The sequence below is a fragment of the Colletotrichum costaricense genome (assembly GCF_030867565.1).
Source record: "Colletotrichum costaricense strain IMI 309622 chromosome Unknown Scaffold_7.1, whole genome shotgun sequence".
In the NCBI taxonomy this organism is placed as follows: domain Eukaryota; kingdom Fungi; phylum Ascomycota; class Sordariomycetes; order Glomerellales; family Glomerellaceae; genus Colletotrichum; species Colletotrichum costaricense.
In genome coordinates this window covers 2,414,542-2,430,102 of record NW_026848236.1, presented here as the reverse complement: position 1 = coordinate 2,430,102, position 15,561 = coordinate 2,414,542, and the positions used below count along the sequence as shown (strand labels likewise).

The 15,561-nt window shown below is 51.0% G+C and overlaps 1 protein-coding gene across 1 annotated transcript; it reads right to left on the bottom strand.

Moving 5' to 3' along the window:
- Positions 1-3,449: 3,449 nt before the first annotated feature.
- On the bottom strand, positions 3,450-7,189 carry CCOS01_07957 (chitin synthase 4; the record flags this gene model as incomplete). The annotated part of the gene is made up of 2 exons (XM_060456120.1): positions 3,450-3,883; positions 3,937-7,189. 2 exons carry the CDS (start codon positions 7,187-7,189, stop codon positions 3,450-3,452), a joined length of 3,687 nt encoding a protein of 1,228 aa, XP_060314012.1.
- Positions 7,190-15,561: the final 8,372 nt, after the last annotated feature.

Sequence of the window (15,561 nt, the reverse complement as noted above, 5' to 3'; positions counted from 1 at the left end):
TATAATATACTTTTTAACTATATAATATGCGCAATATACCTTAAGTATGCGCTTAACGTAATATAATAATTTCGATATAAAAACTGCTATATAATTTAGGATAAGTAAGCTACCCTTTACGTAGTAGCGCTAGTTAAAAAGGTCGATAGTAGAGGTCGGCCGTAATAATTAACCATAATAGTCGGCCGTAATAGTTAGAAGCGGCCTTCCTTAACCGCAAAAGTTCTGAACTTTAATAATAATATAGAGGTTTTTAAAAAAAGGGCTAAATAGGCTAATATTTACTACTCTTTAGAGCTCGTAAAGATTTTTTCTATTCTTATCGCTTCTAATATCGCCCAAAGCTCTATTTAAACTAAATAAATCTACTAAATAAATCTACTAAATAAACTTATTAATATATAAACTACTACCTCGACGAGAACTTACTCTAAAAATACCTATTAATAAGTCTACCCCTCTCGAGCTAAGCGCCCTCTTTAGCTAGCTCGACGCTATAGCTATCGTAGCTAACGTAAATACGCCCGAGGATTAGTAAAGTACCTTTTAGTAGTATAGAATTTAGCTAAGTAATAGTACGAACGCTATAAATAGCTAGGCTAATACGGACGTTAAGATTTAGTATATTAATACTAGCTTAAAAATTATATTTTATAGAGTTAGAAATCCCTTTAATACGGGCTATATTATAAATATAAAAAAATATATAAAGGGCCCCCTAACCCTTAATAAGAAGGAGTATATAATATAGGATCTAACTACTTACGCGGGCTAGTACTAAGAGGTCTTATATACGTTAGAGTAGGTATAGCTCGCCCTCTAAATAGCTAGAATTACGCGGGGGAAGGTCGGGAGTTTTAATTAGTAGTTAGGTATAGAGCATAATATACCTAGTTTTCCCCAATACGTAATACATAGTACGGCCCTAGCGGATTGCTCCGTTAGGGGGATTATTATTTTTATAATAATAAGACTTTTAGTATTTATATATAAAAATAAGTTATTTATTTTTAAATAGTAATATAAGCTTATTAATAAGCTATTAAAATTATAATTTTAATAATTTTTTAATAAGGGAGAGGGTAAAATAAAAAAAAGAATAAGTAATTTATAAAAAGGGTTAAAGTTAAATAGTATAGAATTCGAGGGTAGAGTAGCGTCTATATATACTGCGGTAATCCTTTAGTAATATAAAACGATAGAGTTAAATAGTGCTATACCCGTATTTATATCCTTAGATGATGTACTTTGGCAACTGGAGGTCTGGAAACCTTGTTAATAACATGAATCGACATGGTCGCTTGTCTTGCCTACGAGCCGTTTCCTCGCCGATTTCATCTGACCATGTCGAAAGAGAACTTGAACTTGTCATCGGCTCGCACTCGTCTCTTGCCCTGGCCTCTGAGCTTCTGGAGTCTGAATAAGTCGAGTGGCGGGTATTCCGGACTGGGGGGAATTCAGAGCCAGGTCACACCTGGACAACAGACACAACAAGCTACCACCCAAACTCGTGGCCCTGCGCCTCGGGTAGAAGCATACAACCATCCCACAACCACACCGGATATGAGGTGGAAAAAGAAATATTCAACAGTGATGAAGTCTGAAAAGGGGGGGGGGGGTTCCAGTCCTCCCAGTCCCTCCCGATCCCACCGGCGAAGCTTGGCGGGCCAAAGGCCGTGCGTAAAATCGTCAATCAACGAGCAAAATCCGCACCGTTGCCGCGAATAACGAACGCACCGAGGTACGACATTTGCAGAGAAGCGTATGAGAATGCAAGCGGCCAAGGAAAGAAAAGAGACATTCGCAGACTGTAAAATGCAAAGGGGCCACGAGGAAAACTGGGCAAGGACCAATGTCTCGGCTACCTGCAGCTATTGTGCCCTTCTCAATAAGCCTCTCTCTCTAGTCACCCTTCCATTCATTATGAAGCGCTGTTGCCCGCCACCCCCGTCCGAAGTCTGTGTGGTGTTTAGAACATCCCTTTCTTTCTCGGGGTTGATCATCATACCCTTTTCTCATTCCAGACTTCCAGTCCGTCCGTCCGTTCCCGTCCCCTTCTCCACAATCTCACCGGTTTACTGGGATTTCTCCCACACCTGGTCGTGCTGGTCCAACTAGCCATAAGATCCGTCCCGCGTTTTTTTTTATTTTTTATTTCCAACCTCCCCCCTTAACCCCTGCCCATCCCGTGGCTTCCATGTGCGATGGGATGCGAAAAATGTGTTTAGTGAACATTGGTTGTTGCTCACGTTGGACGGTCGAAACGTAATCGTCCACACTGGTTCCCAGTCAACGGGATCAAAAGTCGGGGAGTTCATACAACTCGTCTGCATTACAGTGCCATCATAAAGGAACCAACATGAGAAAGAGCGAGAAACGAGAAAGGAGAAAAGAACATTTACCCTCTTCCTCATTTTCTCTCCCTTCCTCTCGTCTGTCTGTGTGTGTGTGTACAGTGTACAGTGTGGGCTGCCTCCCTTTCAAACCTCCTCTCGCACACAAATATCTCATAATCGTCAAATCACAGCCCGCTGCGAGGTGACACGGCATTTACGCCCGATATTGCTTCTTTTCCAACATTGTGTGTGTGTGTGTGGGAGTAGTGTATAGGGGAGAAGATATGCGTGCGTAGGTTGTATGGTGTGTATGGGTCTATCTATTCCCCCTTCCAATAATCCAAGAAGATCCTTTCTCCCCAAAGAAACGCCCAAAGTATTGGCGTTTGCTCTCTCTCGGCCGAGTCATCTCGGACAATTGTCACAAATACCCAAGGGTAACGGTGATAATGGAAGGGGGGGAGGGTAAGTGATGACTCGTAAACCCTGCCTTCTTTTCTCTTTCCTGGTAATGCTTGCTTGCATGGTTGGATGGATGAACTGTGTTGATATTGGCAATGTCGACCGGGGCAAACTAGATTGGCGTTCAGTACTGTCTGTGGCTCATGATTCGCGATACTGGTGCCATGCGCGAACCGATGCGATCGGCTCACGGATAGAAGTAAACCCGAGGACTGGTGAACATGCTCCCTGCGAGACGTTTTCCGTCCCGCGTACTGGGCAGCGGCGGCCTCCGAGAAACTCGGAAATATCCATATTCACCCAGTCTTCATAACGAGGAAAAGCACGAAGCGAGGCTTCGCGCCTTCATCAAGGAGATGGACAAACGGCACGATACTCTGGAAACAAAAAATCAAGCTTCAAGTTGCGGCAATAAATAACAGCGTCAATACAGTTCAGCTCCACCCCGGCTTCTCTCTCTCCTTTATTACAAGTTGGCCGAGCCATTTCAATTACACGCAATGCTCATTCATCCCTCCCCTTTTTGGTTAATCATCAGAAAAAAAGTGAAAAGAGGCCTCATGTGATGTGCGCCTTTTCGTAAAAGTCCCCAGTGAAGTATATCCTCATGCTTTGAAACAAAAAACGCCCGGCCGTGTGTGATTTTGCTTTTTATGCGTCAGAGTAGTACTCATCTTGATACTGGTGGCCCAGCGGCGCCGACCAGGTGTTGCCACCTCCGACAACGTTCTCCTTGGAACCCCAGTAGTTGTTGCGCGTCCGGCGTTCGCGCTCAAATTCGGCCCATCTCTTCATCGTGATCTTGCTGCTGTCAAACTCGCCCTCATACTCGAGACCGGCCTTCTTTGTCTTCTCGCCTGCCGTCTTTCGGGTATCTCCCCAGGAGAAGTCGTCAAACTTCCAGAACGCGTACGTGGGAAGGACAAAGTTCCAAAGGGGCAGCGAGCAGAGGTAGATAAGCATCCACACGACGTACGACCAGGAGTGAGCGGTCAAGACGATGAGCACAGCGGGAAGTCCAAGAATCAGAGCAAGCAGAACTAAGGGGATGATCTGCGGAGGCGAATTGACAATGGAGATGACGACTGGAATAGTTGTTAGCTGGGTACCAAATAGAATAGGCATTTTGAATACTCACCGACGTAGAAAGTAAACGCAATAGCGGCGGGCAGGACAAGAGTTCCCATGAGCTCGATGAAGATGACAAACTGCATACTGAAGCAGAAGGTACCGCAAAGGTCACGAACCAAGACCAGTTCCATCAGGTTGTGAATTGTCGAGTTGATCCATCGTCGACGCTGCGAAAGCAAAACGGCAAAGGTGTCGGGCACCGTGGTCTTGCAAACGGCCTGGGGCACGAACACCTGCTTACGCTTGGGGAAGGTCCGGAGCATGAGAGTTGTCAGGTATCGATCCTCACCGAGCAGAAGCAAGTTCTTCTTGTGCAGGGTGTCGACCACGTTCTCAGAGTAGTGCTCAACAATATCCGGGTTGGCCAAGATGGGCACCCAGTAGTCCTGGGCTCCCTTGGGCGCCTTGATGCGGTACATGCAGAAGCAACCGGGCAAACAAGTGACACCGCCAAAGACGGACTCGAATGACTTGGACAAGTGGTGAGAGATGAAGTACTCAAAGACCTGAATGGCGGAAACCCAGCTGTCACGCTTGTTGGCAATCTTCGTCTCACCGCAGAGACCCATGATTTCGGGATCCTTGACCATGGCAGAAACCATGTGCGTCAGACTGTCGGGGAAGACCTTGGTATCGGCGTCGACCATGAGAACGATTTCGTAGAAGTCGGGTGATATACCCGTGACCTTCCATAGACCGTTGAACATTTCGTACTCGAGCTCTGTCATGCGCTCATCGAACATGACCTTCTGAAGGAAAGACATGAGAATGATCTGACTGTCGCGCTTACCACGGTTGCCTGGCTTGGACTTGGTCGCCTCATCGGGTGTACCACACTTGACAACGAGAAGAACGGGAACTCTTTGCTGCTTCTCGAGCGGGATCGCAGATTCGTTGCCGTAGTCGTAGAAACCGGAGTAGATCTTGGCCATGTTGTGTCGCTTGGAGCCGCTCGCAACCGCAACGTAGGAGAAGGGTTCGACTTCCTCGGGAAGAATGGTGTGGTCCTTCATCATAGCCAAGCAGTAGTCAGGAGTAGACATGGACTCGCCCTTACCCTTGATGATACCGTCACAAATAATGACGATAACCTTGTGGCTGTTGGGGTAGTCGGTCATGGCGATAGAATCGAGAGTGGTTCGAATACCAAGGTGACCTTCAGAATAGGCGGTAACAAGGCACATAGTGTGAGCAAGAGGGTAACCAAAGGGCATCCAGTCGGCAGGCGGCTGAGGCACAACGGCTTCGTGAATGAAGCCAGCAGGCCCAGGACCTTCGGTTGACGGTACGTTGCTGGTGTAGGGATCTGACCGAAGGAAGCTGGTGCGACTGTCGTTGCCCTGGCGATACATGGCGTTGGAGTGCATCATGTTGCTGCCAGCACCTGAACTGGCCATGGTAGTAGGCATCCTGCGTCCACCAGCCTGCGGTGCGGCACCAGCTCCATAGACAGCAGAGAACCGAGAAGTTGTAGGCAGGAAGGTACTCTGACGTTTGCTCGTCCGATCAGAAGAGCCATTCACACTGCTTCCGATATCGCCAGGTAGTCTGGGAGGTGCGCGGTAGATATCCTCAGACCAGTCCTCAATCTGTTGATTACGCTTGCGCTTGTCCTTGGTCTGAGATGTTTTGGCGGCGGCGTACGTTCTGCTGATGAACCATTGGAAGAAGACGGCGAGGACAAATCTCGTCAACACGACAGCGAGAATCAGAACCAAAGAGACGTAGAGAACGACCTTGGACGCAATGCAACCAACAGTGTCAGTATCGACTGATCCGACCTTGATAATCTCCTCGAAGCATTCGGCAATCTGCTTGTCGCCCGACGCCTGGAAAGCTCTGGTGACGTCGCGTCCACGAATAGCCTTGTTCACAGCCGTAGTCTTGTCCTTGAGCTCGTTGAAACGAGCTGGCACCTTGACCTGGCTAGTATTGAACCAGTTGAGCAAGTCGAGATCGAGGACAGTGCCAGAGTACACAATCAAGTTTCGGGAGCTGTTCTTGATGTCATTCCACGTGAAGTAGACATCGGCGGTACCGTCCAAGTCCAAGTAAAAGGTATCGCGACTCTTCTGCGTCGTATGGCAGGAGTAGCCAAGGTAATAAGGAATCGTCAGGTTGGGCTTGGACGAGCCGTCCTGGTTGAAGACGGTGCAAGGGAAGTACCACGCCAGGTCACCGTTGCTGTTTGTCGGGACATCAGAGTTGTCGGCCAGGGTAATGAGGTTCTTGCATCTGCCGTTGACGTTTTGGAACAAGAAACTGCCGTCCTTTCCGCCGTTCTTCTCGGGCAGGTCGTACAAGACGTTGGCGCCGTGAGTCCTATTGATCATGGGCACGCCATCGGCGGGAGGGTGACGGGAGCGCGTCAAATCGTAGGCCGTTCCGTGGAAGATCATGTATCCACTGTCCACATCATTGACCTGGAGGCGCGGCGGCGGGGTTCCGCACACTACCTGAGTGAAACCGAAAGTCAAGAAACCGACAAATCCCATGATGAGCAAGATGATGCTGATCAAGCCAATCTTCTCTCTCCAAGCTCTCTGCTGCTCCTTTGAGGCCATACCACAGCATTTCAGCATAAAGTTTGGACACCAGAAGGTGATAATGGCGCAGTAGACGTTCCAGAAGCTCGGCGGGCGGATCTGCTCGACCTGCTTATTCTTGTGCCGCTTTCCCTTGCCATCCTTGGTGAGCTTCCCCGACTTGTGGCGACTCAAGCGTTTAGCCTTTGTTTTCGAGTGTCCTTTCTTTTCCTCGCCGCTGTTCTGTCTGCTGTTAACTCCTCGTGGTGGTGAAGCATCCGAGAAGTTATCGTTCGTTTGCGAGCGCCCAGAGACATCGGTCGTCCCTTCCATATCCTCGACTATCGGATCGTTTCCGGTCGCCGAGGGCAGAACGTTCATGTTGGCGGCATGTTTACGGTAGTAGTAATTGGGATGGTCCTTGTCTATTCTGTGTCGCTCGGGTCGAATGAGACTTCTCTTTCTCGTGAAAGCCTGGTCGCCGGTCGAGGGTCCTGGAGCCGGCGAGTCGTGGGTCGGGGATAGAGGCTGGTTCTCTGTATTGATATTAGGAGTTGAGATCGTCTCGGGGAAAGAGGTCGCTGATTGCCCACGTTGGTGCTGAGGTCGCCCTCCTACGGGATAGTAGCCGCCAGTCTCGACATCGTCCGGACGGTTCCGTCGCGACGGCGAGTTTCTGTAGGCACTCCTATTCTCGAAGGGAGAGGTCGCTGCAGGCCTTTCGGGGAGAGACATGGTCCTGTGTGAAGATGCAGGTTAGTCTTTGATTCTGATATGAAGTTGGAGCCAGCTCTGAGCGGCAGCAAACAAGTTGTTCGACCAGGGAGACTTCACCCTTCCCAAAGAGGCGCCTGAGGTCTGTCGCGAGTTGAAAACGGGCGACAAAACGAGTCGAGCTCGGTTTCTTTTCGTAACAGGGAGGGAGGAGAGTGAAGTAAACGCAAATACTGAGGAAATACAGATATGCGGTGTTGAGTGGGATGGGAAGCAAATGTGAAGGATCAAGAAACCACAACAGCAACAGCGAAAAGACGGCAGCCAGTTGCAGGTAGTTGGCGTCGGCGGGAGGTCATACTCACAGGAGTTGTTATTGGGAGGAAAGCACCTCCAGGCAAGAATTGTGGATGTCTGGGCCTGGGCACCCCTGCCAATAGCGGGGGGTTGTTCCTTGGGAGACGGCGAATCAATGGGGAAGCCGTCCCTATTTTCGACCCGGCTTTTCTCTGTTTCTGCGCCAGCAGGTCGGGGGTGACAGCTGGACAACGAGGCCAAGCAAGGAAGTTGCCAGCAAAGAGTCTAAAGCGCTCCTTGGTCTGCAAAGCACGGAGTGACTGCGATTTGCTTGCTTCCCTGTTGCCTTGCGCAGTGCCGACGGGTAACTCAAAGCAAGAAAAGCTGAGATGGTTGGTGGTTGTGTGGGCGATCCCAGTTTTGCCTTTATAATGGTGGTCGAGACCTCAACAAGCGATGAACGGTCCAAAAGGTGGCGGTTGCTGCGTTCCTTCTGTCCTTCTTTTCTTGGACCTGATCCTACTTGGTTTCTTGTCCTTTCTTCTCGCGTCTATTCTCCTGTCTGGTTGATGCGTGCTTGTCCGGTCTTTCTGTTGCTTTCGTGGTCCTAAGCAATTTGACGCACGGCTTATGTGCGCCAACTCAGTACCTTGCACAATTACTTGGGACCAGGGGTGGTTGGTGGTGAGTCGTGCGAAGCAATAGCGATGGAACAATTCGAGACGACTGTCCGCTATGCAGGTATCGAATGGGATGGATTGGAGGGACGAAAAGAGCGGATGGAAGTTTCGTCGCAAATGCGGCGGAATAGAAAGATGGTTTCAGATGGCAACCGACACGACTATTGAGCAGCAGCAGCAATTGCAACAACGTCGATCTTCTTTCCTGTGGTCCAAGAGCTGACCGACTGGTTCGATGGTTGGAAAAGCCCAAGATGATTGACCGACTGGTCGCGCGACGGTACGGACAGGCGGATTTCGGAGTGCAGGCAAGTGCGCACCACCTGTTGAGAGAGAGCGCGATGGATGATGGGAGCGAACGAGCGAGGAGGCCGGGGCAATAGATGCGATGTTGCGCACAGTCCGTCTTGAATTGCCTCTTTCGTCAGCCAAACCGGGGTGGCAACGATCGAAATGGACGGAGTTTGTCGTCAGTATGGCAGTTGCAGCAGTTGTACCTATCGTCACAGGTGCGACTAAGAGTGCTCAGCAAAAGGCAGGGTAGCCAAATTGAATCGCTGGGAAATGAGGCCGGAATCTCGGTTCTGCAGAAGCAAGACGAGCGGAAACGAAAGTAGGTAGTCAGTCGTACTCCAAATGTCGACTGATTTCGAAAGCCAAGAACGACGGGGGGTTGGTGCGAAAGGTAAGGTCAGCGAAAGGTGGAAAAGGAACAAGACTGAGCGTTGAGCGAGTGATAGAATGCTCGGGAGGGACGACGGCCGACGACGAGTCACAACACGATTTGCTTCCCAAGGCTACGAGACTCGTTCCCGTAGGCTCGAGGCGTCTTGAAGGAAGGGATGGGCATTGATGGACGATCTGCGTGGACGGTGGGCACCAAAGAATTACTCTGGGACAGCCCAGACCAGTCCAGCAGGAAAGGGGAAATCAGAAGAGAGTCCGGTGAAGCAGACCGTCTTAGTCCAAGGACCGTCGGTACTTTGCCCATCCATAGAAATCACGCTTGGAACGAGGTATCGTCCTTGATCGCGCCGGCTGTCCCATTGCGTTCCAAACCGCCACATGGCCCAGCACCCTCGCCTCACTCAAATCTCGTATTATTGATTTTTTTTTTGTCTGGACGGCTGGCTCGCGTTGCTACGTTGCTGTCTGGCGTGGCTGGGTGTCCTTTGCCAATGCTACTGCTAAAGTACTCCCTACCTTAGATATATCGACGTGATCCCTCTACTGAGCTGCCCTGAATGAACCTGCCACCATTGGGCGGATTTATTGATCGCAGGAGGCATCTAGTATCCTTCTAGTTGGCATCACGAACCCCACGAGGTTGCGCACGGCTCGGCCACGGATTGTCATCCAGTCGACGGGGAAAGGGCAAAGATTGAGTTTGGCTTAAGTTGACATGATCAATACCTCAGCCGAGGGACAGGGGTTTTTGGGTGGTAGGACCGGAGCACCAATTTCTCGCCCACGGGGTACATCGGAAGTACCGTCGAAGTACTCGGACCTCGGCCTCGCAAGTTAGCCCACGTACCTCAAGCATCCATACATAGTACGTGCGCAGTAGAGGACATAACAAGCCAAACATTGACGACAGAGGCGCCAGTCAGCCATTCCTCTGGCACGCAAACGACTGATGCTCAAAAATCATTTGGCAGCTCCGACTCAGTGTTCTCGTTCCATGCTCCTTCATGTTGTTGCGACGGCCCAACGGCGCCGGTCTTTCCCACAACGAAAGAATCGTTGCGCTCTTGATCCCATAGCCCACCTACTTTGCAATTCGTCATAGAAGATTGCCCGGGGTGGCGGATGAAATGCGGGCTCCATACGAACTGATGGGCACTCCCACCCACTCAAAAACGATGTATTGCCTGGATACGCGCTTGAATCCGCACCTCTCTATCCACACCAGGTAGTCTAAAAACCCAGATCAGCATGCAGGACAAGGGTTGCTATTTTCAAGCTCAAGCCCCTGTTGCCCAGTCGACCAGCCGGCCAGCCGCCCCCAAAGCAGCTCGGAAATGTTCACCAGACCCGAAAGAGAGTTTGTCTTTGCTTACCTGCATTTCAGAGCTTGGCTCTACGTTATGTGCCTGCGCCTGCGCCTCGCCCGAACTCCGCCCAAGCCGGTTCTGATGGCGGAGGGGACCGAGACCAACTCCGTAGACGGTACATCCGGAAGAAGTTTTACCAACATGAAAAATTGGTTGAATTCCCCTACATCTTCTTAGTCAGCCCATAAGGCAAGTTGATCACCTCGTGTTCTAAGGCTTCATTGCCGTTGGTCGCTCCCAGCGCCTGTGTTAGAGACGTCGCCCTCCCCGGCCGGCAACGAAACTTGTGATATCCAAAACAGTATATAGAGAATATCAGGGCTTCCGAGCCGTGTTGGTATTGACATACCTGATTGCTGCTCTCTTGAGAGACGGAAAGATCACATATCAACCCTATGCTGAGCATTCAATCAAACCTGTCTCTCCAGTCGCAATTGCATAAGGATATCCTTCTGTCATTGGCAGTCGAGCGTTGCCTGAGCTGCCGTTCAAGGCCCCAGAGTTTGCGCTTGATATCTAAACCTAGCCGTGAGCCGATCGCGTACGGATAACACGGCTACGAATTATTGTGTTCTTTTTTTTTCCATGATTCAAAGTGGCTCTGATGCGATCCGAGGAATGCTTCCCTCCACTGAAATATGGGAATTCCACCTTTGCATTTGCCGCTGTCCTGTCGGTCCGGTTGGTATTCGTTGTCGTAAGTTATTACTATTAGATAAGGATACGAGAGCGCCACGTCGAGGAACTCCATCGTCTGCATACCACACTCCTATCGGCTCGTTTCCAGCATCTGCTGCCCTTGCAGCTGCCACCGTGCTGTGTATCCGTAGTTATCAAGATAAATACCCTTGGCCAAGAACAGCGGCAACGCGATAATCAGGAACCTGATCCGCGGCCCCGGCGCTGTTTGGGTTTTCGCTTCCGTGCCGCCTCCACCGGGAACGAGAAACTTAGTTTGGAGCCTCCCTCGGAATGGAGCTCTGCATCGTTATCGTCAAATCCACACGTACTAACTTAGCCCGCGCACATTGCTGTTTCTGCGTCCCACTGCCTTCTACCTTACTTCTCCCGGAGTAACGGCCAAACGTCCCATGTTCGTATGGAGCTTTGGGTATCCATATCCTTTAGTATATGCACGGGCTGATGTCAGTGTGACAATTCTGCGAAACGTGGGGGTTGGTTTCGGTGTTGAATCCGCACCCAGTAATCACCCAGGATCTGTATAGATGTGCGTCTGTATCTAGGGTTGATTGCTTGGCTTGGGAACTGACAATTTGCAGATTGCTCCTGGGTTGGCGTCGTGGAGCTTCACCAGCCGAACAAGAATTCTCGGACACCTTGTGTGTGTCCGTTGACCATATGGTGATAGAGACGTGCAGAATAAGCTGTGCGTGGCGAAATCAGATGAAAATGCGTCTGGTGTTCATCCCAATATTGAACTTCTTGGAACCTCGCAAGGCTCTCTGGCTTGTCTGTCTCATCTCCAAACATCAACCTTGGCATGCATTCCAGATATTGTTGATGTTGTGCAGTGCCTATCCGTTCCCTCTTTCGTTACACCGGCTCCTGGGGCGTCTCAAGACTGTGGTGACCAGTGCTCTGGACAGGATGGATTGACTTGCTTCAACGGCGTTCCGCACAGTGGCCAGCTTAGTGTTGTGCTCCGTCAATTCCGCAATGCTGCTGTCAGGCCAGTATTATCCTTGACCAAAGATGTTCGGCACTGGTGAAGGCTGTTGAGCTAGCGATCTCAACCTATCTGCACAAAGTAGCCAAATGTACGGACATGCAACTTGGGTCTTTTTGGCGGGCTTGGCAAGCCAGTGGCACCCGGCAGACCAGACACCTGTAACTATAGATGCTTGGGCGTGAGAGCGAAAGAAAGAAAAACAGATGTTTCTGAGCCAGAGTGCATATCGGGCACTGAGGCGAGACCAAACTTGGGGAAGGCCAACTGATTCATCCTGGCGCCAGAATCACCCAACCAAATTGGCATCGCTGACGTTGATGAGATTTGCACCAGGCACCAAAGGCAGAAGCCGGCCCTACAGTTAGTCATGCTCTATTCACAGCCGCCGTATTATCAGCCTGTTGTTTGATCACAATATATTCGGCTACGGTCTGACTACAAACCAACTGAGATCACGAGATTCTCGTTCCTCTTGACACTGTCATGACGGTAGTCAGGTCACTGGCCTTCACTTCGTCATTTTGACCATAGCGCACGAAAACTTTCGGACGCTTTCATTCGGCAAAGAAGGCTCGCCAATCGATGGACATTTCGCAGAACCAGCTCCAAGGTTCCGGGGTCCTTAATTTCCAAATCGAATCTGCCTACCTACGGATACAGGCTACAGGCGCCATGCGGGGAATAAAGAAACCGACTGTGATTGGTGCTACAAGCTGCAGTGGCTGCGTTGCACGTCGTGGTTGTCAAATCCGCGATGTCCGCCGTGGTGGCCGCTGCCTTTTCATGTTGGACCCACGGACAATGGGGCTCCTTGGATCGACATGACCGACCCCGGACTGAAGCAAAAGTGTTCCCAAGTGGCAATGTTGTACACTAGCGAAAGCGTGCGACTCCGAATATGACAGCTTTCGAGGTTGCGAGACTATGCAATCAGCATTAGATGTTGAGAAAATTGCGTGTTGAACACTGCGTATACGAAGTAGTGGTGAAGCGCCTTTGGACGTTTGAAAAGTTGAATAGGGGCTGTTCAGCTTCGGGGGAAGCATTGGGCTCGGTCGACTTGGCAATGCACAACAGTGGATTTGCGGTGCTGATCGAAGGTAACCTATTTTGCCTGTACGAGGGGCGCGGTCAGCCGGCCATCCATGCCCTGCATGCGATTTCGCGATAGCGACAGCATCGTGCGGGATGATGCCTCACATGATGAGCAAAAACCGCACCACCCGCTTTTCCAGGTGGAATCCATCCCAGACCTTTTCCGAGTGGCTTTGGTCAATTCATTTTCGGTAAGGTGTAGCTGATGTGTAGAAGCGGCAAAGAACTGGGAAGAGGCGTGTCTGGCGGCGGATTCAACGGCGCTTCTGAGTTCATACTCGCAGCCATTCTGACCGTTACTTGCGTCAGCCTGGTTTGCGTGCTTGTTGGAGTTCTTTTTGTTCCCTTCTCGTTGGACTAGCGGTTGTCCCTGGTTCGGAAGCTTCCCCTTTCCAGACCTATTCAATAGCAGCTGCAGGGTCGTCGTCTGGCGCGGCCTTTACCCAACACCCAGAACTCTCGCCGATTCCGCCGTCAGACCCATGCTAGGACGCTCGACCGCTGGGGCTGCCCACTTTGTAGAACCCACATGAATATTCATGGAACAGCGGAGACTTGGAGACGCCCAAAATTGGACGACTATGCGCTGTGCACTATCAGGTGCCGAACAGGTGCATCTGCCATATATTTTCCTCCTGAATGCAAAAGACAGTTGTAAATAAGTTACGAGGCTGCCTGCTCGTTGAGAACCGCGTGCGCACAGAAAAGTTTCGAAACGAACACGGGAAATGCGGGATGCGCAAAGACTCCGTCGTATCGAGCCTTGTCGCGAGCGAGGCAGATCTCTGGCGTGAGTACCTTGGTTACAAGAGCTAACCATTCCTAGTTGTACTCGGAGGTTGGCAGCGGGTTCTCGAACGAACTTCACTGCCTTTCTCTGGCGGGGATCATATTGGTTCCGTTCTTCTGGCAGGCCTTTGGCTGGTGGAGGCTACCCTGAAGTCCCTTCTTTTGGTTCTTCCTTTTACACAGGGTCGTGCGGCGGGGAAGGTGACGGGATCCTGGTCTCCAATGCCCGTCACACGGTCACAATAGGTGAGGACAGGGATCTCGGAGACAAGAATCTTTGCAAGCCTCAGGGTGGTGTTTGCGTGTCTCGCACGTTTGGATATCCCAGCGGATGCTTGGTCGAGGCAGATGTGCCGATGCGAATAGGGGGCTAGGCGAGGTCGTTAATGACAATGAGGCGAAGAGAAGGCCCAGGCTGGGCACCCCTCCGGATCAAGGTGAAACGAACGATTTCATTGCTTCATTAGCTACGCGCGTCGAGCCGAGAAAGAAAAAAGGGATGCGTTGAGATGGAGCCTGGATTACGTGCTGTGAGTTGGAGGAGCCGGCATCAGTTTTCGGGTGTTACTTCGAGCAGAGGTTGCAGGAGGCTGGAGGCGAAAGGATGGGACTTCTCTATTCCACGCTCTCAGCGAAAAGAATCGGTCTGCATGTTCTGAATTCCCGTGTCTCCGAAGGCTTAACAACAAGCGGTATGCTCACTGGGACATGAGCGACTTGCGTACCGGTTCTGTGGAGAGGCGGTGACCGGAGGTGACATGAAAGTGTAGCAGCGTTGCAAGACAGGTTTGACAGAGGCGAGATAGTGGCCAAGTTGGTCTGGGGTCGGGGGGGAAACCCTTGGCATTGATGTTGATGGAGTTCCGGTCGGATCTACTGTCTGTGTGCCGAAACCTGAAAGATGAACGTGGATCCGAACTGGCGAGGTCTCTGAAGGAAGTCGACGATGCAGATGGGAGCCGCGGGGTTTCCAGTTGGTGACACCGTGCCCTAGGTACCTTCCGGTCGGTCCTTCCCAAGAGAAAAAGAGGAATACACCGGAAGGAAGCCAAAGCTTTGCAATTGCTTGCATGGAGAGCGGGTGCCTTCTGCTTTCTTTTCCCAATGCACGGTACGTATCCGTACCTTCTAATTTGGTGAGGTACCTGACCGTTCTTTCCGTTTTCTTCGTCCTGCCGCTGCAGACCGTACTATGCATCTGCAGTAGCTGCACGTTGGACACGGGCACAAGCCGCACAACACGGGGCAGGTTGCATCGGTCCATCTGGTCGGTCGAGGAAGGTGCGACGAGACTTTGGTCCAGAGAAGATGACTGCCACTCCGTCCGTAACTGCCCTGAGGTTCAGACATCTGGAAGTACCATGGCGCCGACCTGTCCATACACTCTGTACCTTGCCCTCTGGCTACCTTCCTTGGGCAATATGTTGTCACCTGACGTGACCACCATCATGGGTTCATGATGGAAGTCACCAACCACCTTGCTTCGTACCTTACCATCACATCGATTGCATCAGAGCCGCGTCTTTCTGGAGGCTGGGCAGTTGACCGCCCACGAGCCATCGAGCGGTAGGTAGGTATGAGAAGCTGGTGGGTCGAAATCCCGTGTATGGCGGGCAAATGTTTGTGTTGGAATCTGGAGGTGAAATAAGGGCAATTGGATTTCCACATCAGGCTGGAGGCTCGTGTCAGCACCAGAAGCCGTCAATGTTGCTCCCTCACAGCCACTAGACGCGATGCAAATCTTGTCTTCGGCAATGGAAGCACGAGGGATTCTCAAGCATTGGGAAT